General features: G+C 43.6%; 1 protein-coding gene across 1 annotated transcript in view; it reads right to left on the bottom strand.

Moving 5' to 3' along the window:
* Positions 1-27,481, bottom strand: part of LOC145407787 (aminopeptidase N-like) — a 364,550-nt gene that overhangs the window by 28,555 nt on the left and 308,514 nt on the right. The window contains exons 14-15 of the mRNA XM_080278651.1: positions 8,010-8,153; positions 566-644 (exon numbers count right to left, since the gene is read on the bottom strand). Of these exons, the coding sequence (XP_080134777.1) occupies positions 566-644; positions 8,010-8,153 (223 nt within the window). The remainder of the gene's footprint in view (positions 1-565; positions 645-8,009; positions 8,154-27,481) is intronic.

The following is a 27,481-nucleotide window of genomic DNA, read 5'->3' as shown; positions in this document are numbered from 1 at the left end:
TCCTCCACCATCACCCCCACCAACACCACATCAACCACCATCACATTCACATCGATCACATCTACCATCACCACCACCACAGCCATCATCATCACAGCTACCACCATCAGCACCACATCAACCACCACCTCATTCACAACGGTCACATCTACCACCACAACCACCACAGCCATCATCATCACAGCCACCACCATCAACACGACAATTACCACCACCATCAACACCACCCCCACAGCTACCACCACCATCACCATCGCAGGTACCACTACCATCACCAGCACTACTACAGCTACCATTACTAACACCACAGCTACCTGAAGGATGGTATTCCTGTCCACCGTCACTATTTTTATCGACATTAATTGTTATTTTTATCATTCCTAATCCCACTAACATTTGCGCCTTTCACTCTCCTTATGTTTCCTTCAGTCGTACTACACAGCACATTCGTCACCGTGGAAAGGAAGCTAATTATGTTTGTTATGGTGGGCTTCACCTAAACTGTCAGAAATTGAGACCGTACTACCCTCTCCCCCCTCTGTCTGTCTGTCTGTCTGTCTCTCACCTCATCTCGCTCCACCTCCGTGTTGAACTCTCTTGTGGCTGAGACGATAAGAGACGACAGGCTGTTGAACGTGCCATAGCTGTGAACGAGGTAGGTGGGTGGTTAAAAATTTGTTCAGGTAACCATGTTAACAAATGACAGAATTAGGATCCTAACTATATTATATGGACGTAAGGCTTGAACTCTACTGAAAGGACACAAATCAAGAATGAGAAGACAGAAAATTAGTTATCTGAGCGGAGCATGTGGAATTTCGTTGAAAGACATACAGACAATCGTTGAAGCGAAGTTGGGGCTTGAGGAAAGAATGGGGAGTGAGAAATTAAGCAAGGAGATTATGTAAGTGAGGTGGAGGGGAAGATAAGGAGCGGAAGGCCAAGGATACAATGGAGGGATGCGGTGGAGAGATATACAATATATGTGAGACATGGAGGCGATTCGCTTGTGGTCATTCCTTCCAGGATTAAGGCGTCTTGCTATGGGAGGAGAATAGGTAAAACAAATAAAGGATAAAGACAAGGAGGCGTTTATACAAGAGGGCATTTCTTGTATTTCACTTGTCTCAAGTGAATTCGAAGTAGCTGCTGCAAAGAAAGTACAGCAGGTACAGGAGGTAGGTCAAAAAGAAGAAGAAGAAGGAGAGAGAGAGAGAGAGAGAGAGAGAGAGAGAGAGAGAGAGAGAGAGAGAGAGAGAGGAGAAAGAGAAAGAGAGAAAAAGAGAAAGAGAAAGAAAGAGAGAGGGAAAGAGATAAAGAGAGAGAAAGGGAGAAAGGAGGAGGCAGGGAAAGAGAGAAAGAGAGAGAAATGAGAGAGAGAGAGAGAGAGAGAGAGAGAGAGAGAGAGAGAGAGAGAGAGAGAGAGAGAAGTGGAGGAGCGAATGGGTAGATAATTATGGTCAGGAGCCCTGGAGCAAATGGAGGAGAAGGCACATGAAGAAATCTCTGTAGCATGTGAAGCACTGTACGGGGTGAAAAGATGTAGGGCAGTGAAAGGAACAACATGGTGAAATGAACATGGGAAAATAGAGTCGTGGACTAAAGGAAACATAAAATGACTGGAGGGGACGTAGAGGAAAAAACGATATGAAGAGACGGAAAAGAGCTGTACGCTAAAAAGATAAGAAACCGGAGAGATTAGCAAGGGAGTTATACAAAAAAAATGGGTGAATTTTAAAGTAGTCTGAATATAAAACGGAGGAAATGTAAGAACTTGTCTTGAAATGAGGTCAAGAATGTAAGACAGGGTAAAAAGGGAGGTGGAAGAGGGGTGAAATATAAAAATAGTAGGATGCTGGTGGAGAGGAGAAGGAAAACGATCAGATGGGGAGAACATTTTAAGAAGCTTTTGATTATAGAGAAATAAAACAGTGCAAGTGCAAGTGACTGGGAAATATGTGAGAGAAGAAAAAAGAAAAGAATGGAGGAAAATGCCAGTAGAATGAAAGTGTGTGAGGCACTGACGAAAGCTAAAATGGAGAAAGACTCAAATAACTGATGGGCTGCGCAGCAAAAGTTGGGATAGGGGGAAAAGAATAAGCATGAAAGTTGTGGAGATTGGCACTATAGGAAGGCAGATCTCAAAAGAAATGGAAGTCAGGTATTACAGTTCCCCTGGTGGAAAGAAGTAAGTGGCAATCAAATGGTTTAATGAAATATATATTGTAGAATACTTGACAGAAATACGAAAGGTATCCAAGGAAACAGTTCATGAGGTAGAAGGGGGCTTTATGAAAAGGAGGGAATTTGTAGATCAGATACTCGTTCTAGGATGTTTACTGGAAGAGTTCTTGGAGAACGGACAAAAGGTCTACGATCCCTTCATGGATTATGGAGAAAGTATATGAAGAAGTAAATGGAGAAGGAATATGAAAGGTGCTGAAAATATATGGGAAGTTGCTGAATTTTGCTTCCTTGAGTACTGTAGTTAAGACTGAGCAGAGGACGTAATGTGTGTAGAAAGTGAGCTTTTTTCTTTCATTTGAATGTTGAACTGAAACAGAGATGTGTCATGCCTCCATGGTTGTTCAATATTATCTATGGATGGTGTAATAAGAAAAATACAAGATAAGGCAGTACATGTTAGACTGTGTTTCGTGAGATATGATTGGGTATGGAAATCACCTGTATGGTTTTTGATAATAATACCATAGCCTGATTGTTAAATGAAGATGAACGGGAGTTGCAAGACGTGATGAATGAGTGTGTGTAACAAACGAAATCTAAAAGTGAATGTAGTTATGAGTAAAGTTATGGTCTTTGAGAAAAATGAAGTCAGGGAGTGCATAGTCTGGCTGGATAGCCAGGAAGTGGAGAATGAGTGCCTTGAAATGTTTAAGTTGAATGATGAGTATGGGTGGTTGTTTAGAGAATGAAGTCCATGAAAGGGTTCAGTGGGAAAGGTTACTGGTTCGCTGTGAACAGTGGTAAGTAATGGAAAAGTCAGCATGGAAGTAAAATTAAAAAATTGCTGCATGACAGGACTGTGATCCCCGGTCCAACATATGAATGTGAAAGCTAGACCTTGCTGGAAGGTCGCATGTCAAGAGTGAGAGCAGTGGAAATGAGTAGTTTGAGAGGAGCTTGTGGAGTTAGGTGGAGAACCAGACAAGCAAACGAAGAAATGAAGGAGTTCAGTGGTGTTGATATGGATATGCTATCAGTAAAGTGCGCTTTGTGAGCGCGTGACGAACCAACGAGCGCCATGTTATCACAATTTCCCTGATACAGTATATCAGGATGAAAGCAAGAAACAGGGCGTTTCCCATGGATGAGATCTCCCGGGATGATTTTCGGATAATGATTATATTTACATTCGCTCATTCAGTATTGTCTATATCTATCTATTGCCAGACGCCATAATCCCTTATGGGGTGGCCACAAACAAATCGCCTCCACGTCGCCCTGTCCCTCGCCATTTCACTGCCCTGCTCCCAACTCACACCCCCCTCCTCATATACCTCTCCATTCCATCCCTCCACCTCATCCTCGGCCTCCCCCTCCCTCTCCCCCCTCCACCTCACCTCACTCACATACACTCTCCTTGTCAGTCTCTCACCCTCCATCCTCTCCACATGGCCAAACCACCTCAGTGTATTCCTCCTAACGCTTCCTATCACATCCACACCACAACGCTCCTTCACTTCCTCAATTGCCAGCCTGTCTCTCCATGTGACTCCAAAGACTCCTTTTAAATAACTCATTTCCTCTGCTCTCACTCTTGACTTGTGTCCTTCCAAGAACGTCCAAGCTTCACTGCCATAAGTTAGAGTTGGTATCACAATACTATCATGTAACTTTTTCACTTCCATGCTCACTTCCCTGTTCCTTATCACTGCTTTCAAGGAACCAGCAACCTTTCTTCCTTGTTGTACCCTTTCAAGCACTTCACCCTCCAAACTTCCATCCTTACTCATCACACTCCCCAAGTACTTAAACGTACTCACATTTTCCATTTCCTTACCATTCAACCTCACTGTACATTCACTGACTTCCCTACATTCACCTTTAGATTCTGTTTCTTACACACTCTCCCAAACTCATCCACCAAGCCTTGCAGCTCCCTTTCGTCTTCACTTAACAACACAGTATCATCCGCAAACAACAGTACAGGGAGTTTCCAAACACTACCCTCTCTCACTAGGGCCACTCCAACATCCACTGCCCTACCTTGTATCTTTTATTACCCCATCCATGTACAGACTGAACAACCATGGAGACATGACATCTCTGTTTCAACCCAAACTTCAAAAAGAAAAATTCACTCAGTTCACCATCCACACGCACTGCAGCCTTAGCACCATCATATATACTCTTCACAACATTCAACAGCTTCCCATCTACTCCATATATTGTGATGCACATATTACGAAGCCAAGAAAACCAAAGTTCTTAATATAGCTCAGGGTTTGTTTGAGCAACATAGGTTCCAGTGGTACGCGAGTGCTGGTGTAAAGCGGGGCGCAATAGCATTCATCTCTGCTGCCAACCTGCCTTGTAGACGAAACTGGAACGATGAGGACTCTGTTAATGATGAGATAATTAAAGCCACAAATGGGGTGTTTTCCCATGGTGATTTCACCATCAAACATAGCAAAAACGTTAAAGTAAAATTAGAGGCAAAATTTCCGATGTTTAGTTGCTAGAACTGATGCCAAAAAACACAGTATTACGACGGAAAATCTGTTTAAATTTGATTTCGTAACTGAGGCTTTCACCGACTAAAGATGAACACCTCCTTGGAAAACTCGAAATCCCAGGGGGTTCCTCCGCCTTCATGAGTGAGTTTTTTGTTGATAAAAAAACACAATGAAATGTATCATATGCAGAAAGAACTTCAGCGCTGCTTCACATAAGAGTAAAATTATTAGCTTCTAATTAGAGTGACGGTCGGGTAGGGTCGGGTCGGGCAGCTCACTTCCAAACTTAAATGAGAGTAAACATCTCTCGCTTGCTTCGCTCGTTCGCTCGTAATCAGTGACCAAAATAAAATACTCAAGCTATTACCTTACCTGTAGAGGACTAGCTCGAGACTGTATCTCCCCTTTTAGGGGGTAGAGGTTTTCATCAGCTGATTGAAATTTATATGTGGTAGTCTACGTATAACACCCACACCCCCTAAAGGGTCTATGATTTATCCAGAAACATCATCATGACCATTCATTCCCTTCAGCTCTTCTTGCTTGTTAGTAACTTAGTAAAATCCCCTATTTGTCATCTTACTAAATCATTTACTTTTATATAAACCTAATAGTTTTCTAACCACTCATAATCACAGGGCTGTCTGCTTAACGTCAAAACAACTGACGTTTCCAAACCCATCAGTGTATTATTATAAAGAATAAATCATATAATATGTATCATTTATCCTCCGACTGTCTAATCATAACTCTAGGCATCTACTACAGTCATCGATTTGCTATTACAGATTGAAGTACCACTCTTTGATCAACGGTTTTCCTCATAATGCTCCCGAATTCACTTGGACGCGACTTTATAATATACTTCTTGCTTGTTAGTAACTTGGTAACATCCGCCATTTGTCATCTTACTAATTCATTTACTTTTTTATAAACATCTAATAGTTTTCTAACCACTCGTAATTACCAGGCTGTCTGCTTACCGTCAAAGCAACTGACGCTTCAAAACCCATCAATATATTATTATAAAGAAAAAATCATATGAATATCTATCATTTATCCTCCGGATTTTACTAAGTTACTAACAAGCAAGAAGTATATTATTATAAAGAAAAAATCATATAAATATCTATCATTTATCATCCGACTGTCTGATCATAACTCTATAGGCATCTACTGCTGTCATCGATTTGCTCTTACATATTGAAGTACCACTCTTTGGTCAGCGATTTTCCTCATACTGCTCCCGAATTCACTTGGACGCGACTTGATTATTTGAACGGCCCACTACTAATCCTCCAATGGTAGGGATAGCTTTGGCGTTTGATATTACCTAACGCCAGATTACTTTATTCAACTGAGGATAAGTCAAAGGAATCATATCGTATCATTTATAAAGGCTCCAATATGCTTACATGCATCGGCCTTGGACACCTTATGGCGCTCTCCATGCTGTAAGATCTTTGGCAGCTTCTCTATTCAGTCCCGTCTCCCTGAAGTCACATTATGTCAATGACCTCGTTCCCGGCTTTTTCGGTCTGTCTCCCGCAATCCTACCCGTGACGTTCACACTTCTCACTTTTCGCACAGAATTGTCATCCTCCATCCTTATCACAGCACGAATACACTCCAGCCCCATTCTTCCTCTCAATTCTTCAATCGTAAATCTAGTTCTTCCAGGCTTCGCCTTCAAGGACGCGTTACACACCCATCTAATCACTGTTATTTTTTGTACGTTTGAACCTACGAATATCCTCTTGCTTTACTGCCTAGGTCTCACTACCATACAACATTACACTCCTAACACATATTGCATACAAAGATCCCTTAGCACGGAAGGAGAGCCCTCTCAATCAGGAAAAGCAACAGCTCCCTGAACTTCTTCCAACCACTCCTCATTCTAGCCACAGACCTAGCTCCAGCCCCACCTCCAGCACATGACATGTCTCCCAAATAACAAAAATCTCCCACACACTCTAGAGACTCACCAGCAAGATCAGTCCTTTCATGCCTGACAATCTCCACAATCTTACACTGCACATACTAAATGAACATTATCTCAGTCTACCTCTCATACTTATCACAAATACAGTACTTCCTACACCCTTGTGGCAAACCGCAAATTGTGCTTTCATTGTATCACCACCAGCCCTAGATATCATCACTTATTTATTCCACAGTTACTCTGTAACCCTTGTGCCCATTCCGTCGTTCCACTTCCTGAATCTTTCCTCCGCCTCCCTTTCATTCTCTGCAGTCAACACCAAGTCATCAGCATACAACATCTCCCGTGGGAGTCCATTTCTGAAGTCACATGGGAAAGCTTCAAGCATCACGACAAACAATATGGGGCTCATGTCTGATCCCTGATCACGCCTATATTCACGGAAACTCATAGCTCCATTGATGCTTATCCGGGTGCGAGCAATCATATACGTGGTCATAACCACTCTAACCTGCCACTCCTCGATCCTATGCTTTCTCATTGGCCACTTCACCACCATCACTAGGGACTCTGTCAAAGGCATTCTCCAAATCCACAAAAACAAAATACAGAGCCCTTCTCATTCCTATATAATTATCCTAAAGCTGGCGGATAATGAATATTGTATCAGTGGTCCTTTTGCCTGGCATAACCCAAACTGCATCTCAACTACATTCACTCTTTCTCTAATCATACCTTCAAGGACTCCTCATTACCTTCATTATGTAGGCCAAAAGCTTTAAGCCTTTCCAGTTTCCACTCTCCAGGGAATCACCTTTCTCCTTGTACACATCTACAATCACACTCTTCAGCTAGTCATCTGGAACAACGTAGTCGTATACAATCGTGTTCATTAAATCAGTAACTAACCCCACTCCTATTTCTCCTGAGGCCTTCAGCATTTCAGCAGTCGACCCAGACACGCCTGCCACCTTTCCAAATTGCATTGTGCTCACAGTAGCAGCATCAATCAAGGGCCAAGGACGAAACATTGGTTCCATTGACAAACCATCCCTGTTCCAAACTCTTTTTAGCAACCGGTTATAGTGCTCTCCAGGCGTCTTTAATAACCTCACTCTCCACCACTACATTTCCCTCATCATTCCACACATTACTTACGGATGATATTCCTGTTCCCCTCCACATCTAATCTGCCATCTTAAATACTCCTACTTTCAGAGCTATTTAGGTTATCCACTAAGGTGAGTGTTTTTATTAGTACCATTAACCGAGCCATCGAGTTGCCTCCAAATTCCAGGGTCTCTTGTAATCCCCGAAACCCCGTCGGAACCATACAAATACAGCCCATCTCCTCTTCAACTCACTATGCTGCAATCCCGTCCCAGTTGTTCCTGAGGAAGGTCCAGGCGAGGGTGTGACCGATATCGTTGGAGGCCACTGCGTCGAATACCATAGCGGAGTCCATTTTCCTGATGCCGCTACCCTCAGTAAATGCCAACTCCAGGGTCCTGCCGAGAATACAGGGGGTACAGTCAATACCGGTAGTTCTTTTACATCATCATTAGCACCATCAACGACCTTACTTTCATTAGCAACAGTACCATTAACACCATTGTCATCAATGCCATTATCATAATCATCATCAGTATCACCAACATCATTCCGAAACTCAAGATCAACATCACCAGCATCACCAACTCCGTCATCTAAAACATCGTCAAAATCATCACCAATATCATCACCATCATCATCTTTATTCCCATTATCATTATTATGATCATCATCATTACTGTCGACATCATCGTTATCGTATAGATGTCAGCAACAACAACAGCAGCAACAGCTACAGCAGAAGTACCATCATCATCATCAACGTCATAGTCAATATGATCTATAGGAGGGAGTTTCACTGGCAGAAAGGCACCTCTCTACATGAGGTGTTTCTCGGAGGTCAGTTATCACTGTAATGTTGACGAGTATATACACTTGTTTGCTCGTAATGTACAGAGCTAATGAACGAAAAAGATTAAGCGAAATAGGAGAATGCTTTTTATCACAAATATGCTGGAACCCTCACGTGTAAGTTATATATAATTATACTGTGTGTGTATATATATATATATATATATATATATATATATATATATATATATATATATATATATATATGTACGTGTGTGTGTGTGTTTGTGTGTGTGCGTATGTGTGTGTGTGCATGTGTGTGTAATTTTTTTCACCGGGTCGGTCAGGATCACTTGATGGTCGTGATCGTCAGCTTTTACCCTCCCGGAAGGGAGCTGAGAGCTCATGTAGTCCGATCTAAGGGCAAGGCTGTGACCTTCACACACCCACACACCCGTCCCCTTGCTCAAGGGGGACAGTAACCACCCACTTCGTCAGCGAAACTTTTCGCAACCTGAGCGAGGCGCGAACTCCCGTCCACCAGTTGGCAAGCGGGAACGTTACCACTGCACCAGCGAGCGGTGTGTGTGTGTGTGTGTGTGTGTGTGTGTGTGTGTGTGTGTGTGTGTGTGTGTGGTGTGTGTGTGTGTAATTGTCTGTTTCTTATCAATTTCCATACGCTGAATTAAGAAATTAATCTGAAATATTTTTATCACATACAGTTTGTTCACAAAACTATATTTTGAAATCACTGAGACCAGAAAATTTAAGCTGCGCAGAATCTTGCCTAAGTCTCAAAAGGTAGCATTGTTAATGCTTGTTAATGCCCCTTGACGCCAGTCATAGGTGAAGTCAAAGTCTCGGACGAGTTTTCTGATAATATATTAAACACCGCCTTATATCTACACACAGCAACCGTTGACACCATCCATGTCCAACCCAGCCCATCGCTAACTGCTACTGCCCGGCTCTCACTGGCTAGAAAGGTGGTGCGGCCCGGCCACAAAACTCATGGTTCAGCAGAATTTCAACCAGCTAGACATAGCAAGTGCTCACAGATATAACAAGCGGTAGCGGTGACGCCCTACTTGGATCCTACTTACAACTTCTTACATACTATACTTACACACTATATATTTTTACAAATGGTTACAATTTTCCCCCTCATAAAAAAAATGTCTCCTGACAGAGTGGTTGAGGCATTAAGTCATAATGTGGCAAGAATGCAAGTGGACAGAGTATACAGTCAACCGTGGACTATTAATAAATGGGATATTACTACATAATTCAAGAAGTTGAATGTAACAATAGAGAAACATATTTACAGGACATGGCCATGTTAGAAAGGTAGAGAAGGTTATAAGTACTAATAAATGCACGGTCACGGGCAGTCGCCACACCAAATAATCCGCTAAGAATTTCTCCTCCAAAATCAAAAGTCCACGTTTCACTCGTGAGCGACCCACAGGCGTTTGGTAAGGGAAGGAGTCTTGGAGATGATTGAACTGATAATGAATATAATCTAACTTCCAGCAGATGGGTAGGTAGAGTGGGTACAAATATGTGTCTGTGGGATGTCGATTTTTAATATCTGACAGGAGTCCCTGCAGGTCCTCTAGCTGACGTGCCAAGTCAGTCAGGGCGATGGCCACGGCGGCCAGCGGCTCTAGGTCGTAGCGTAAGGAGAATACATCCTTCACTACCATTACCTCGCCTCCTGCGCCAACTAAGGCCTCGGGCCGTACGGCACCATCGTCCTCACCCGATCCAGACCCGACTAGAGTCAGCACTGCCAGCACGTAGGCCTATAGCATCTTTCCTATAAAATGAGTTGATGTTAGAGGTGATGTTAATGCAGGTGGTAACGAAAGTGTGAGATGATAACGTTATGCAAGAACCTTAGTGGCAGAACGCAATTTGGCACGATGGTTATTAACAGTACGGGAAGGATGAATAGTAGTGTCAGGGGGAGGACTTAGAGAAGAGGAAGAAGGTTGAGTAGGAATTTGTTGTGGAGATGTGGTCTCTCTTAGTGGCTCCTCCAAGACTATGCGTTTTGATGCACGTTTGAGATCATCTGCATGCACCCATGTCGTCTCTGCCTTGTGCGGATCTCTTAATTCGAATTTATTACCTTTACGAGATATGACACGGAAGGGACCCAAGAATTTACTGTTTAGTTTTGAATCTCTGTCATGATCTAGGGTAAAAACTGTCACTTACTTGGATGGCAACATCTGTGGCAGCGGCATGTTGTTTACGTACCATCTCCTCATTTGTAAGGGCCAGATTATCCTGAACGTATGTATGAATTTTTTGGAAGTTGTTTAAGTGGACTCGCACGTAGTTCTCGTAGTTGTAGATCGGATCCGGTTTGGATTGCAACAGTGAATAAGGTAGTCTTTTGTCAAAGCCATAGATTACAAAGAATGGTGTTTCACCAATTGACTTAATGATGGATGAATTAATTGAAGCAGCTACCTGTGGAATCCACTTGTCCCAGGTGGAAGTCTGATCCACCATGTGATCCAGACTGTCCAATATCTTTCTATTCTGGCGCTCTACTAGGCCATTTGAGGCTGGATGATGGGCCACTATATTGCATTTCTTAATTCCGTATCGAAGACAAATTTCTTCCAGTACTGAATTATTGAACTCTGACCCGTTATCAGTTAAAATTACTTCTGGTGTTGTGAAAGGGCAAATTACTGAATTAATAAAGGCATGTGCCACTGCGTTAGCAGATTTTTCACGCATTGGAACTAAGATACCAAATCTAGAGAAATTATCGGCTTCCACTAATAAATAGACGAAGCCAGATTCTGTACGAGGCAGCTTCAGAAGATCAAGAGACAGTTTGCCAAGGTTTTGATGGTACTGGGTACTGCAATATAGGAGCAGGTTGACAGGTTGTCCCCTTATGACGGGCACATGATAGACATGCATCGCAGTGCACTTCTATATCCTTTCGCATAGTGGGCCAATAATATGACAGACGTGCTTGCCGTAAGCTTCTGTCTTTGCCAGGGTGTGATGCATGAGGGGAGTCGTGGATTAAATGAAGAGCAGCAGGAATTAGGTCTGTTGGAATTACTAGTTCCTCAACTTCGCGATGAGGTATGTTGTTACCTTTCAGTGCTGAGTGTTTATAGAGCAATTCATTGTTGAGGAAGAAATCAGATACAGGGACTGGTAACTTTGGCAGAGAAGAATCATCACCTGACTCTAGAAATATATGACCTGTGACCATATGGGGTCCACACGCTGGAACCTATGCAGTGTGTCATTACTGAACGCCAAGTTTACATCGCAACCGGTTGAGACTCTGGCTACATGCCGCGAGAGGGCATCGGCTACAACAATGGACTTCCCAGGAACGTATTCAAATGTCGGATTATAGTCATTCACAGTGACTGCCAAACGTACAAGTTGACCGGTAAGGCTACGTCCCCGAAACAGGTCGCATAAGGGAAGATAGTCTGTTTGAATGTGAACAGGATAACCGTAGATGATGTCGCAAAAATTTTTTAGAGACCAGGCTTCCCAATGAGTTACACTGTAATTCTTTTCCGCTGAGTTTAGCACACGGCTGGCATAGGTAATGACACGTTTCTTCCCTTCGGAGTCATTTTGCATGAGAACGGCACCTAGGCCTACTCCAGAAGCATCAGTACAGAGAAGAAATGGGTTTGAATAATCAGGGAATGCCAAAACTGGGGATTTCGCTAGGGCATTTTTCAGTGTTGTAAATGCGGTTGCCTGTACATCAGCCCACACAAAAGACGCATCCTTCTTTAGGAATTTTGTTAAAGGCGCAGCTATCTGGGCGTACCTCTTAATGAATCGGCTGTAATAGCCACTGAGACCGAGGAAACTGAGTACAGCATCGGTGTTGGTTGGAGGTGGGAAATTTGTCACGGCTTTAACCTTGTCATTTGACGTATGAATTTCGTGAGCGTCAACAACATGTCCAAGGAATTGGAGTTTCTTACGAAAAAAGTCACACTTTGATAGTTTGATCTTAAGTCCAGCTCGTTTGAGTCTAGTGAACACTTCGGCCAATTTTTCTAAGTGTTCCTCCACCGAGTGTTTAGCGATTATGACATCATCTAGATAAGCAAAAAATTGAGTGACCTATCATGCCGGCGAAAACTGTATGAATTAGCCGCATGAACGCTGACGGTGCATTTCTCAACCAAATGGAAGTCTACGGAATTGGTAATGCCCGGATGGAGTACTGAAGGCAGTGATAAGACGAGATGATTCCTCCATTTCCACTTGCCAGTAACCACTTAAAAGATCTAGGGAGAAAACACAATTGTTTTTGCTTAAGGATTCCAGCAAATTAGTGAGTACAGGAATTGGAAATCTGTCCGGGACATTCAGTGCATTCACGCGTCTGTAATCTATCACTGGTCATAACTCACCACCTTTCTTTGGAACCAGAAATAGCGGGCTGTTCCATGGACTATCAGTGTTCAATGACCTCATTATCCAACATGTCCTGAATAAGACGATCAGCTTGTTGACGTTGGCTGTGTGGTAAACGGTAGGCAGGTATATATGCCGGTTGAGCTCCGGGCTGTAATGTAATTTGACACTTTATTAAATCTGTCTTGCCCATATTCTCACCGGGTAGGGCTACGACTTCGCGATAGTCTCGCAAGAGATTAAGTAATTGACCTCTGTATTCTGGCTAATCACTCTGTTTCACGTGAGATTCAAGGTTAGATGGATTGTCTGTGGACTGAGTAACTGAGCACACATCGGCAACAGGGCATGGGAAATCTTAGCGTACACGTACGGCTGCTGGGTATACCAAGAAGTCACCAATCTGTGTTCCCGTTTGTAACTTGAGTGGAGCATTAGTACAGTTGGCAAGGTACAAGTAGCATAAACCATCCTCTAGCACCGTACACAACGCCGACTCATAAGCTAAGCCATTCACACGACACGTCTCAGGTAAAGTTAGTACATCCACTCCTGCTTTCGCACCCACAACACGAACAGAGACTTTGGTAAATTTGTGCGGCAACAAAATTGTGCACAGATATGTTACTGCACACCTTGTCTCTGCATGTTGTAAAACATCACTCACACTATGTTAGGTAGTTAAATGAGAAGCGTCTGAGTCGGCAAATGTACCACTGTTAGAGGGGTTGATACGATCCACAGCTGAATGCTCAGAGGGTGTAGTACTAGATGGTAGTGAACTTGGCTGTTCAGGTAACAGTGTGTGTACCTGTTTACTCTCGAGTAATGTTGGAATCACGTGAGACTGAACAACTGAGTGTGTTTGGGAAAGTACCGGACGTGGATATTCCATACTAGATATTGGGAAACCATTGATATCTATGGTACGAGAAGCAGGGAGGAGAGCAATAGCTTGTTGAGCCATTGTCGAAAAGCCAATAAGAGTGTCCGCTGGATATTTTAGATTATTAGTGACATGAAACTCCACGTCGAAAGGTCTTAAAGCTTTATCAAGTTGTACTTCTAGTGTGATCTTTCCTTTGATCTGAAATTCTGAGCCATCCACCGCCGCATAGGCAAATGTCAGGTGGTTTGAGGAGCCCAACTCTTTTAGTTATTTTCCTAATGTTGTTTACAGAGGTATCTGAGATCAGGTTTACCATAGATCCAGAGTCCGTAAAGGAAGAGTTTTGTACCCCTTCGCTCCATCCTAGAACGACTAGGCCTAAAGATGTTATAGGTCCTACTTGGCAAATGGGGAGTTGATTATCTGTTACCTTATTTTCAGACACCGGCGGATCTTTTGCTGCTAGGTTACATTTCTCTAATCCGAGCGCTCCTCTTCCCCCGACTGACGGCTCTTAAGGTAACGACACTCGTCAGTGGACTGAGTTGTGCTATTCTTGTGATATTTGCATGTTAGATGACAGGACCGTGAGTGTGTGCACTGTCGTTCCCGTGAGCAGACACGTTTTTCTTTGTGTGCACAGCTAGACTCTCGATGACCTACATTACCGCAGTGCCAGCACACACTTGAGGATTGTTTGATTCGTCGCACAGTTGATTTGTCACGACTTCGAATTATTAGGTTTGGTTTTTGTAGTTGGCCACGAACGAGAGGAATCAGATGAAGTAATGCTGGTGTGTAGTACTCTCGCAGTACCACCTGCAAAATGAGAGGCTGAGGTGTAAGAAGCGACCTGGCGAATGATGTCTGATCCTGACCTTTCTATTATGGCCTTGGAAATGTTAACTATTTTGTCTCCGGGGTTAAAGCCAAGTTGTAGTGCTATTTGTTTTTGGTTGTCAGAAAGCCAGTTAAGAAATCTAAAGTAACCGAACAAATCTGCAAAATTATTTAGTGAAACCATAAGCACTCCATTAATTTCGGTTACCCATTGAGTACCACTGAACAATTGGCGCAGCTCTGAACTCGTTGCCCTTATAGTAGTGGCTGTCTAAATTACCTTTGCATGTTGGGGAGGTACCTTCATGTCCTCCTCCATTTGCTTGAGAAGGCTTGTCAACCTTATAAGAGATGCAGCATTGGAATCTGGCAACAAAGTTGAATTAACTGTTGGCGACACGCGTCAAACGTTTGGCAATCTTCGAAGTGCCCCGCAAGAATAGCGGCTCCTATTAGTGACCTGCCTTGATGCAGTCGACTCAGCAGATAAGAAACTTTTAAGGGTTCAGTTGTGATTTGCCGATTACGAATGTCATTTTCGACCTCTCTGAGGAAGTCGTAAATGGAAACTGTACCATCCTCTCCTGTAAATTTGGGTCTGTTAACATCATCCATATAATTATATGGACTGGGGAGGTGGAGGGTTCTGATTCGCCATCGTAGGAAGAGGGTGAGACCGCGAAGGTGAGGAAGTAGGCACAGTAGTAAACTGAGACGGTGTGTGGGATGCGTCGTGGCGGTAGTGGTGTGTGTCGTGGTTAGTGGTGGTGTATGTGCAGTAGAAGGGAAGGATAAAGGCTGTGAAGGCTGTGTGGCTTCAGGAGAATCAGCTGGAGAAGATGATACAGTATCTGGAGTTGATATATCTGGATTTAGGGTAGGAGTAACATGAGTAGGCGTAGTAGAAACAGGTAGGGAACTTAGGGTTGGTTTACTGTAAGATCTGCCACTACGAAGAGTTACATTATCACCACATACAGGGTTATCTGTGTCACTATCAGATTCAATAGGGGAGAGATCTACCCTTTAAAAAAATGACTAATAGAATAGGAAGTAAATGAAAATAAATGAACAAATGGATGAACGAATGAAAGAATATATATATATATATATACATATATATATATATATATATACATATATATATATATATATATATATATAAGAAATGATTAATATACAATGAATATGAGTGAAAATGAATGCTTTACTTACAGCTGAACATGAGTATAATTGGGAGAAAATGGGATGAAGCAGGAGTGAGTGAACGAAAAATTCTGACTGAATGAAAAATGAGGGACAAAAATGCAATGAATGAATAAGAGTAAATGGTGAAAATACCACAATATATAGAGACAGCTTGGCTTCTCTGTAGAAAGAAATCGATTAATGTGATGGAATGAGAAAATGCATAAAAATACTTGTAGTAATATATGTGTTCCGTGCAAAAGCTTGGCTCTCGTATCGTAATGTCGTAGTGTCTCCTTTCCCCGCCAGCGATGATTGGTTGGAAGTGTTCGTGACGTGACTGGGCGGCGCCTAAGCACTGGGCGGAACAAGGAGCTGATAGGAGCAAGAGACTGTGACGTAGCGCAGTGTGAGACTGTGAGTGGCCACGCACCCTGGGTGACGTCGGTCTGTTGGTGGGTGGGGATAGCGATGACGTAACGGCTTTGGGCGGCGGTTGGGGGCTACTTCCTGGAGTGGGGTCTGGGTTGGAGTTTGTGGGGGCTGAAACTAACCCATACAACAGGTCACACAGGACTGGCAGGCGAAGGCAGGTTGTAGGTTGATAGCAGCAGGAGGCTTACGTGGCTGTAGTGGTGTGGTGGTAAGTGGGGTGTTTGTGTGGAGGAAAAAACCCAAAACCACATCAAAGCTGCTAAGATGATTCCACACCAAGACTGCAAAAAGGGCTGGAGGCTGGGGTGGAGATAGACTGTGTGTCATCGTGGGAAGAACAGCAGCGTGGGAAAACAGACACAGCCAAGATTGCCCACAGAAGACCTGAAATCACTATTATCCCACTCGCTTTCCACCAAATGTTAATGCCCCTTGACGCCAGTCGTAGGTGAAGTCAAAGTCTCGGACGAGTTTTCTGATAATATATTAAACACCGCCTTATATCTACACACAGCAACCGTTGACACCACCCATGTCCAACCCAGCCCATCGCTAACTGCTACTGCCCGGCTCTCACTGGCTAGAACGGTGGTGCGGCCCGGCCACAAAACTCATGGTTCAGCAGAATTTGAATCAGCTAGACATAGCAAGTGCTCACAGATATAACAAGCGATGGCGCCCTACTTGGATCCTACTTACAACTACTTACATACTATACTTATGCACTACATATTTTTACAAATGGTTACAAACAGCATGACCAGTTTCTTTCATTCTCTCTCTCTCTCTCTTTATATATATATATATATATATATATATATATATATATATATATATATATATTAAATAACAGGATAAAGGAGAAGCAAATAAATCATATAATCTATACACCAGATTACTGATGTCCTCCATTGATAGAAAAATCAGTAACAGTTGGATTTGAACAGCTGCTGGCTGAAGTCTGGGGGTAAACACCTCAGGGGAAGCGAGTTGCAGAGAGAGATGCAGTTCGGGGAATAAAAGAATTCAAATAGGCAGAAGTACTGCAATATGGCTGTGCAACATTCCAGTTATGAGCGCTGCCAGGTGCCCGTGCAGCACGAGGGAAGGCACGGGGAGATGGTAGGATACAATGGACGCAACTTCGTCTGGGCATTGGCCATAAAATTACAGTAACTAAAATAATGCAAGGGAGGCAACATTCTTTCTTACTTGTAGGGGAGGTACTTATTTGCAATGCCAGGGTTATTAATAATCCCAAGAGCTTTGTTCCGAATTTTCTCTAGTTTTAGTGCAACTTCACCACATCCATTCCACAAGGGTGAGCATTATTCTACCTGAGAGCGCACATGATTCTTATAAATTATAGCTAACTGCTCGTAAGAGAAGAAATTAGGCTACAGACTCTGTACAATAATCCAAATTTCTTTGACGCGGTTTTAGCAAGTGATCTGACATGAGTTTTTTTTTTTTTTTTTTTTCTATCGACCATTGAGGCCGGAGCCTCTGGTCATTAAGGCAAATATATATTTATATATATATATATATAAATATATATATATATATATATATATATATATATTGACACATATATACATATATATACAAACATATATATATACATACCTACATACATACACACATCCATGCATATGAACATATACACTTTCATGAACACGTACATATATATATAATAATTTTTATTTTATTATTTTTTTGTAGTTTTATTTTTATTATTTTTATTTATTTTTTTTATATTTTTAACCTTATATTACTTATAAACAAAAATACCTAATTTAAAGACCCTAAAACTAACCACCTAACAGACCAATCACTACCCTATACTAAATCCTAAGAGACAAATAACTAGCCCTACACTAATATTCAAAAAGCCTCGACCAAGAGAACACCATCGACTGCAGATATGTAATGCCTTTCTACATTACATACCTGCACTCATCACCTGGTGACTGTCAGTCGAGGCACAACCTAATATAGGAGACATCAATATATGAAAGGGAACCAGACGAGTCAGGAACATTTCCATATACGTCAGCTGTCGTCCCTAATTAGAATAACTTAAGCGAGATAGTATAATGTATTTACATAATTTGTACAAAAAGTGAAGAACCTCGCCCAGCATACCACCATCGACTGCAAGTGCCCAATACCTTCCTATATTGCACACTTGCACTCATCAGCTGGTGACTGTCAGGCGAGGAACTTGGTTTAATGTAGGGGACATCTATATTAGAAATAGATCGGTGGGAGGAGGAACTATTTAAAATATGTCAACTGTCAACCCTAATTAATATTACAATATATACATATTTACTGTTCATAAAAACCATAACCACACAGTAAAAAAGTCACATCACTCTGATCAGTCCGGTCTCTCTCAAGAAAGCCATCAATTTATCAGTCATAACAATGTCCCCATCACCCAGGATGGTGGAAAGGGTGAAGGGGACATCTACTGCGCCGCAGTAATTTATAAGTGAAGCACGTTCACGAATAAATCGCCGACAGCGCAGGATGATATGACTGATAGATAACACCGCATTACAGATGTCACAGTGCGGTGGGAAGCGTCTTTCCATATATGGTTTTATGTGGGTTAAAATGGTGGCATTAAGCCGTAACCGTGCCAACACTTTTTCTTCTAGGCGACTGGGACGGTTGGCAGTGTCCCAGTCGCCCAGGTACGGCTTACAAGTTGGATTATTTAGTCTGGTCCACTGACCTTGCCACAGAAGATTTATTGATTTCTTTCCGAGAGATAGACTCGACCGCAGATCACGAGGAACGTCCCAAGTCTCCTCGAGCTCTACAGCCGACTTTGCAAGTAAGTCAGCCTGCTCATTGCCGTAGATACGACAATGACCAGGCACCCAGATCAGCGTGAATGACTTGTTGCATGAATGCAACTTATTAACGATGCGGCCCTGGATCTCATGAGAGCCCGTAGTGCAAGATGCAATTGCCTGAAGGGCTAATTTTGAATCTGAAAATATGACAAATGAGTCATGCCTAGAATTGAGAGCATAGTCTATGGCTTTGTCAATAGCAAAAAGTTCTGAAGTAAACACAGATGTATGAGTCGGCAACCGATACCTGAGGGCACATTCAGTCGACCACACACTTGCACCCACACATTCACTCAACTTGGAGCCGTCAGTGTACAATTGATGGGACCACAAGTGACGAACAATGATGTTACGAAACAAGTGGTGGACCTCCGCCTCCGGCGCCTTGGCCTTTGGTGCTGGGAGCCATGTAACATCGACTGCAAAGCCGGGTGGCTCCCAAGGCGCTATATTTTTAAGCACCAACTTGTCACAGTCACTGGGGTCCACATCAAGCTCCTGAGTCAGTAAGTGGAGGTGAGCGGCAAGTGGCCGACGCACCCCCCGCAGAAGGTGGTGGTATTGACGCAGGGGGGTACAGGCCACATTGCCGATAGTACTTTTCCTTAACGTCCTTATGCCGTAGGACAAGGCCAGGTAGTCACGGCGAATACGGAGGGGAGGCACATTCGCCTCCACTTCCATATGAGTCACACGGGTACACCGGACGGCTCCAAGACACATTCACAAACATTTATTCTGTAACACATCCAATCCTTTCAGAGTGGCATCGGATGCCGAGCCATACACCTGTGTGTCATAGTCTAGCTTCGATCGAATAAGGGACTTATACACCATTAATAAAGAATTTCTGTTGGCACCCCAGGTAGTACCCGCTAGGTACTTGAGGATTTTTAACGGTTTATCACAACGAGCAAGCAAAGTATTAACGTGAAGTTTAAAATTCATTCTACGATCAAAATGTATTCCTAAAAATTTTACAGAATTTTGAAAAGGTACCGCCTGATTATCCAAAGTTAAGCACAAATTAGGTACGTTACGATTAGTGAAAACTATAGCGGCACACCTACGTACGGAAAACTTAAATCCCCACTGCAAGGCCCATTGGTGGACGGAGTCAAGGGCTGCTTGAATCCGCCCAGCCGAAAATTGTGCATTACGGGAAGAGTGCCATATTGCACAATCGTCAGCGTAGAGCGAGTATTTAAGATTCCTCGGGATGGGAGCTGATGACAGAATATCATTGATCATAATACTAAATAAAGTAGGACTAAGCACACTTCCCTGTGGCACCCCGTTTTCCTGGATAAATATATCCGATGTTACGTTACGGGGCAATTTGACAGAGAAAGTTCTGTCCCTTAAGAAATTTGAAATAAAAACAGGTAAATTTCCTCTTAAACCATAAGCATAGAGCTTCATTAGTATACCGTGTCGCCAGGTCATGTCATAGGCTTTATGGATGTCCAAGAACACCCCTATCATGAATTCTTTATTGGCAAATGCCTCTGCAATACAATGCTCCAAATTCATTAAATGATCTAGTGAACTTCTGTATTTACGAAAGACACATTGTTGATCATTTAACAAATTCTTCGACTCTAAAACAAAAAGAAGCCTATTGTTAACCATACGTTCCATGACCTTACATAGACAAGAAGTCAACACAATAGGACGAAATGAAGTGGGATTCATAAGACGACCAGCCTCTTTGGGTATCGGTATGACGTGCGCAAAGTGCCATGAGTTTGGGAACGTTCGAGACGCCCAAATCTCATTGTACAATGCTAACATCTTAATCAGGTTGTCCTGATTAAGATGCTGGATCATACCATACGTGATGGTGTCTGGTCCAGGGCTGGTGTCTTTACAGGATTTAAGGGCAAGGAGCAGTTCATCTAGCGTAAACTCTTGGTTGTACGGGGAGTTTACGTCTTTTGTGGCGAAGTCTAATATCTGTAGCTCAGCCGTGCGTTTATGATGTTGGAAACGCGGGTCATAATTGGCTGAGCTACTTACATGAGAAAAACTCCTGGCGAGGATGTTAGCAACGTCCACGGGCTTGTCATAGATGTTATTATTTACTTGCAAGGTGGTGCCTGGGAAATATGGGCGTTTAATATTTAATATTCGTATAGTGGACCAGACTTTATGTAATGGTGTTGTACGAGTCACCGTGGACACAAAGGACCGCCAGGAGTCACGTTTGGCCCTTCTTATTATTCTCCTTGCCTCAGCCCGTGCCTGTTTGTATGCAATAAAGTTTTCCTCAGTGGGCTGACTATCAAAAATCCTGTATCTCCTATTGCGTTTTCTTAATGCTTGTCGGCAATCCGGCATCCACCAATGTGCTCTATGCTTCGCATGAACTGTAGAAGTCTTGGGAATAGCAGCCTCAGCTGCGTGTAATATGGAAGTAGTTATATTTTCGACCTTAACATCTATGGTCTCCCCAGATATATCTAAATTGGCGATCCTTGAGAAGGATCCCCAATCTGCTTTCTTATAGTTAAATTTTGGAGGTGGAGGGTCCGAAATGATGTCGCGTGTATAAGAAAGACAGATGGGTAAATGATCACTTCCCAAGGAGTCGTCGTAGGGGTCCCATGAGAGATCTTGATGTATACCAGGGGAGGCCAAAGATAAGTCAATGGCCGAAAAGTTACCAGTACGATCATCTACACGAGTCGCTCTACCATCGTTCAGAAGACAGAGGTTGGACTGTAGTATTAGGTCGGCTACTTGCTCCCCACGACCATCAATCCTCAAGCTACCCCATTGATAGTGATGGGCGTTAAAATCGCCCAACACTAACTTATTTCCAGGCAGATGTTCCACTAGTAAATTTAAAGCATCACTATCAATGGGGCCATGTGGAGGACAGTACAGAGAGCAAATAGACAGATACATGTTATTAAATTTTACTCTGCACGCGACAGCTTCCAGAGTAGAATTTAGAATCACTTCCGTTTGTGGGTGTGATTTGTGTGTGTAAATGGCAACTCCGTGACCTTCATATCTTCTATACGAGTGGTAGTGTTTGAACTGTGGAGGATCAGGACGATCCTCCAGGCGCGTCTCCTGTAAACAAACAACGTCTGGCCTGTGTATAGAAAGCAAGATTGCTATATTTTGTAACTTATTCCCAATACCTCTACAATTCCACTGCAATAGGGTGAATGCGGCGGTTTAAGATTTTCGTTGGGGGCCAGTGTGCTTCGTCTTTTTTTGTTGCCCTCCAGAAGGCGAGCGACTACCGGGGGACCTATCCCGGTGCTTGTTCACGGAAACCTCCATATTATCGTCAATTACGAGGTTCCCTGACTCCCCCGAGGAAGAGCTAACCTTCCTCTCCCTCGCTGGAGTGGGAACTGGAAGAACGTGAGGACGAGACTGTTTTGTGAGGGTGGTCAGATTAATCTTATCAGACTTGTCGGGCTTCGATTTTGGCCGCACCGACTGCGAAGGAGCAGCGGCAGCCTGAGAGTAAGAAGTGGCGACAGGGATGTCTGTAAGAGAGTTGGAACGTACAGGGGGTTTAGACTTAGAGGTAGGGCATGTGGCATGTGGAGCGAAGGTAAGGTCAGTCTGTGTCTCCACAGTGCACATCACGGGACGGGACACAACCGCCGATGCATAGGAGACATTAGGCTTGGGAGTTGCATGCAATTCCTTCACCTTCTTCCTAGCATCGTAAAAGGATATGCCCTCAGTCGCTTTCACTGTGCAGACCTCTTTCTCCTCTTTCCACTTGGGACAAGCCCTAGAGGACGTGGAGTGAGCATCCTTACAGTGGAAGGAACATTCAGTCTCTGATGTACAGCGGTCAGCAGAATGTCCTACAGTCGCGCACTTGCCACATACTACGTTTGAAGCTCGACAAGCCTTTTCATGATGTCCATAGAGTTGACATTTTCCACAACGAAGGGGATTAGGTATGTAAGGTCTCACATTAATAATTTCATATCCTACTTTCACATTAGCAGGGAGAGATACTTTGCCAAAAGTCAAAACTACTGTGGCTGTCTTCGTCCTTATGCCTTCCTGGAAACGGGTTATGAATCTCGCCTCTATGACATCTTGCTGAGAAAGTTCCTGTACAATTTCTTCTTCCTCCATTAGCACAAGATCCCTGCAGGTGATAACACCCTTGCAGGAATTCATGGAGTGGGGGATCGTTGTCTGGACATCGTGACAATGGAACTTCCTCAGTTTAAGCAAACCTTTGACCTGAGCTGAATCATGGTTTTTACGAGGAGGTCTCCACTCGCAAGTTTTTTCACTTGTTCCACCTCTCCTGCACACCCATCAATCACCTTCTTGATGATGAAGGGATTGAGGCTGGACAGGGGAGTGGAACCAACCGCATGAATCAAAACAAACTCGGCATTATGTACATTAATGTCAAGGCGGGTACGTGTCTGGGGCCGTTCAGTCTGGGGGCAGTCCGTCCGTGAGACAGTCGGGGGTCGGTCAGGACTACCTCCCCCCCTGAAGGGGGAGGAGGCAGCAGTGGCGTCCGCCATAGTGACCACTTCCCCCTCACGGGGGAAGTGGGAAGAAGGAGAAAAAACAAACAAGGGACAAAAAACCAGGACAACACACCTATGGCTAAGATTGCCCTCTCAAACCACTCCGGGGAGGCCCGACCGTGTTACTTCACACCCCAGAGCGATCAGTGGGGGGGACCCTCCGTGGGCCAGTAAGCAAAGGTAATCTTAGTAAATAGATATAGACACTTACTATATCTCTAGCAAGGGTAGGGAGGAAAATTAGTACTAGCTAATCCTAAGTGTCACCAGAAGGGTGAAAAAAAAAAAAGCTAATGCCGGTGAGGCAGCCCTGGAAACTAGAGAAGAGCGCAACAGAAAACACGTCTACGCTCCTCACGACCATCCATCAAAGTCCCTCGACATGAGAGGTCTAGCTTAGGGCATTGTAAAGTGAAACACTGAGAATTTCAATACTTTTGGAGATTGGAATATTAGTAGCACTGAAGGTAATATAGGGATCTGTCAAAATCTGTCTATTAGTAAACTGTATATATTTTGTTTTACTAGCATTAAATGAGGCAAGGTTATTTTTTTCCCATTGAGTGATCTCAGAAATGTCTTGATTTATGGAGATGGCTGCACTAAGAGTCAGAGGTATTAAACTTTGTGAATGGATGTCTGAGTGTGAATGAACTGTGATGTGTTCAGTCATCTACATATGAATGGATGGAATTGTAGGTTACAGATAGGACTTTTATCCATGGTCGCAGAGGGTGTAGACGTGTTTTCATCTCTCTCCTCTAGCTTTGTAAGATTGCCTCACCAGCAATAGTTTTTTTTTTTTTTTTTTCACCCTTCTGGTGGCTTCTAGGTTAGATAGTTTCTCATATTCCTCCCCTCCCTCTAGCTAGGTACAGTAGGTGTCTGTGTCATTATACTGAGTTACCTTTGTTTACTTGCCCACGAAGGGTCTCCCCCACTGATTGCTCTGGGGCGTGAATTAACACGGTCGGGCCTCCCTGGAGTGGTTTGAGAGGGCAACCTCAGACTTAGGTGTTTGGTCCCAGGTGATTGTCCCTTGCTTGCACTTCTCTTTCTTCCCATTTCCCCCATCAGAGGGGAGTGGTAACTATGGAGGACGCCCTTTCCGCCTCCCCCCCCTCATGGGGGAGGTGGTCCTGACCGACCCCTGATTGGTACACGGACTGACAGCCCCCAGGCAGAACGGCCCCAGACTCGTTTGCCTCGCGACATCAATGTACATAACGCTGAGTTTGTAATCATCACTGCTCTAGGTTCCATTCCCTTGAGCAGTCTCAATCCCTTCATGATCAAGAAGGTTATTGATGACTGGGCTGGGGAGGTGGAACAAGTTAAAAAACTTGCAAATGGAGACCTCCTCGTAAAGACTTGTATCTCATCTCAAGTTAAGGACTTGTTGAAGCTGCGCAAGTTTCATTGCTATGATGTCGAGGCCGAGATTCCAACTTCCATGAATTCCTGCAAGGGTGTTATCACTTGCAGGGATCTCATGGTGATAAGTGAGGAAGAAATCGTAGAGGAACTCACTTAGCAAGATGTCATTGATGCTAGATTCATAACAAGATTTTCAGAAGGTGTCAGGACAAAGACTGCAACTATCGTTTGGACTTTTGGTAAAGTGTCACTGCTTAGCCAAGTAAAAATCGGTTATTAAATTGTTAATGTACGGACATATATCCCCAACCCTTTACGTTGCTCGAAATGCCAGATGTATGGACATGGTGCCAAGACTTGTCGGGCTTCCCAGCCAGCGTGTGGTAAGTGTGCAAGCCAGGGTCATGATGTGGAACATTGCACATCTGAGACAGTATCTTGCTGTCAATGCAAGGGCACTCACTCCACTTCCTCTAGGGACTCTCCCAGGTGGAAGGAGGAGAAAGAGGTCTGCATGGTGAAGGCAACTGAGGGTATTTCCTAATACTAAGCTAGGAAAAAGGTGAAGAAGTTGCATGCAACTCCCATGCTGAATAGGTCCTATGCTTTGACGGTAATGTCCCGTCCTGTGATGTGTTCTGTCGAGACGCAGACTGACTTTGTCCTTCTCCCTCTTGCCACTCACAGTACCTCTCCATCTCGGCCTCCTGTCTGCTCCAGCTCTCTCACTGACATCCCTAAGGCTTCGACATATTCTCTGGATGCTGCTGTCTCTCCATCAGTAAGACCTAAACCGAAGTCTGACAAGTCTATTAAGAGTAACATGACCACCCTCACAAAACAGTCACGCCCTCATGTTCTTCCAGTTCGTACTCCAGCGAGGGAGAGAAAGGTTAGCTCTTCCTCGGGGGAGTCTGGGAGCCTTGTCATTGATGAACAAATGGAGATTTCCGTTAGCAAGCTCCAGGAAAGGTCCCCCGGTAGCAACCCGCCTGGTCGCGGGGACATAAAAAACTAAGAGCACTGGCCACCGTCATAAATCTTAAACTGCCGCATTCACTATATTACAGTGGAATTGTAGAGTTGTTGGGAATAAGTTACAAAATGTAGCAATCTTGCTTTCAATACACAGGCCAGACGTTGTTTGTTTACAGGAGACGCTCCTGGAGGATCATCCTGATCCTCCACAGTTCAAACGCTACCACCCGTATAGAAGATATGAAGGTCACGGAGTTGCCATATACACACACAAATCACACCCACAAACAGAAGCGATTCTAAATTCTACTCTGGAAGCTGTCACATGCAGAGTAAAATTTAATAACACGTATCTGTCTATTTTCTCTCTGTACTGTCCTCCACGTGGCCTCATTGATAGTGATGCTTTAAATTCACTATTTAAACATCTTCCTGAGAATAAGTTAGTGTTGGGTGACTTTAACGCCCATCACTATCAGTGGGGTAGCTTGAGGATCGATGGTCGTGGTGAGCAAGTAGCCAACCTAATACTACAGTCCAACCTCTGTCTTCTGAACGATGGTAGAGCGAATCGTGCAGATGATCGTACTGGTAACTTTTCGGCTATTGACTTATCTCTGGCCTCCCCTGGTATACATCAAGTTTTCTCGTGGGACTGACGATTCCTTGGGAAGTGATCATTTACCCATCTGTCTTTCTTATACATGCAACATTGTTTTGGACCCTCCGCCCCCAAAATTTAACTATAAGAAAGCAGATTGGGGATCCTTCTCAGGGATCGCCAGTTTAGATATATCTGGGCAGACCATAGATGTTAAGGTCGAAAATGTAACTAATTCCATAATACACGCAGCTGAGGCTGCTATTCCCAAGTCTTCTACAGTTCATGCGAAGCATAGAGCACATTGGTGGATGCCGGATTGCCGACAAGCATTAAGAAAACGCAATAGGAGATACAGGATTTTTGATAGTCAGCCCACTGAGGAAAACTTTATTGCATACAAACAGGCATGGGCTGAGGCAAAGAGAATACTAAGAAGGCCGAAACGTGACTCCTGGCGGTCCTTTGTGCTCAGGGTGAATCGATCAATTCCACACACTAAAGTCTTGTCCACTATTAAAATATTAAATAGTAAATGCCCAAATATCCCTGTTACCACCTTGCAGGTGAACAACGCCATCTGTGACGATGCCGTGGACGTTGCTAACATCCTCACCAGGAGTTTTTCTCATGTAAGCAACTCAGCCAATTATGATCTGTGTTTTCAACATCATAAACGCACGGCTGAGCTACAGATAATAGACTTTGCCACGGAAGACGTAGGCTCCCCATACAACCAAGTGTTTATGCTAGATGAACTGCTCCTTGCCCTTAAATCCTGTAAAGACACCAGCCC

The sequence above is a fragment of the Coenobita brevimanus genome, chromosome 74 (assembly GCF_032717465.1).
Source record: "Coenobita brevimanus isolate Jiangsu-jjx chromosome 74, ASM3271746v2, whole genome shotgun sequence".
In the NCBI taxonomy this organism is placed as follows: domain Eukaryota; kingdom Metazoa; phylum Arthropoda; class Malacostraca; order Decapoda; family Coenobitidae; genus Coenobita; species Coenobita brevimanus.
The sequence above is the reverse complement of the archived record's forward strand: the minus strand, read 5'-3'. Positions and strand labels throughout refer to the sequence as shown.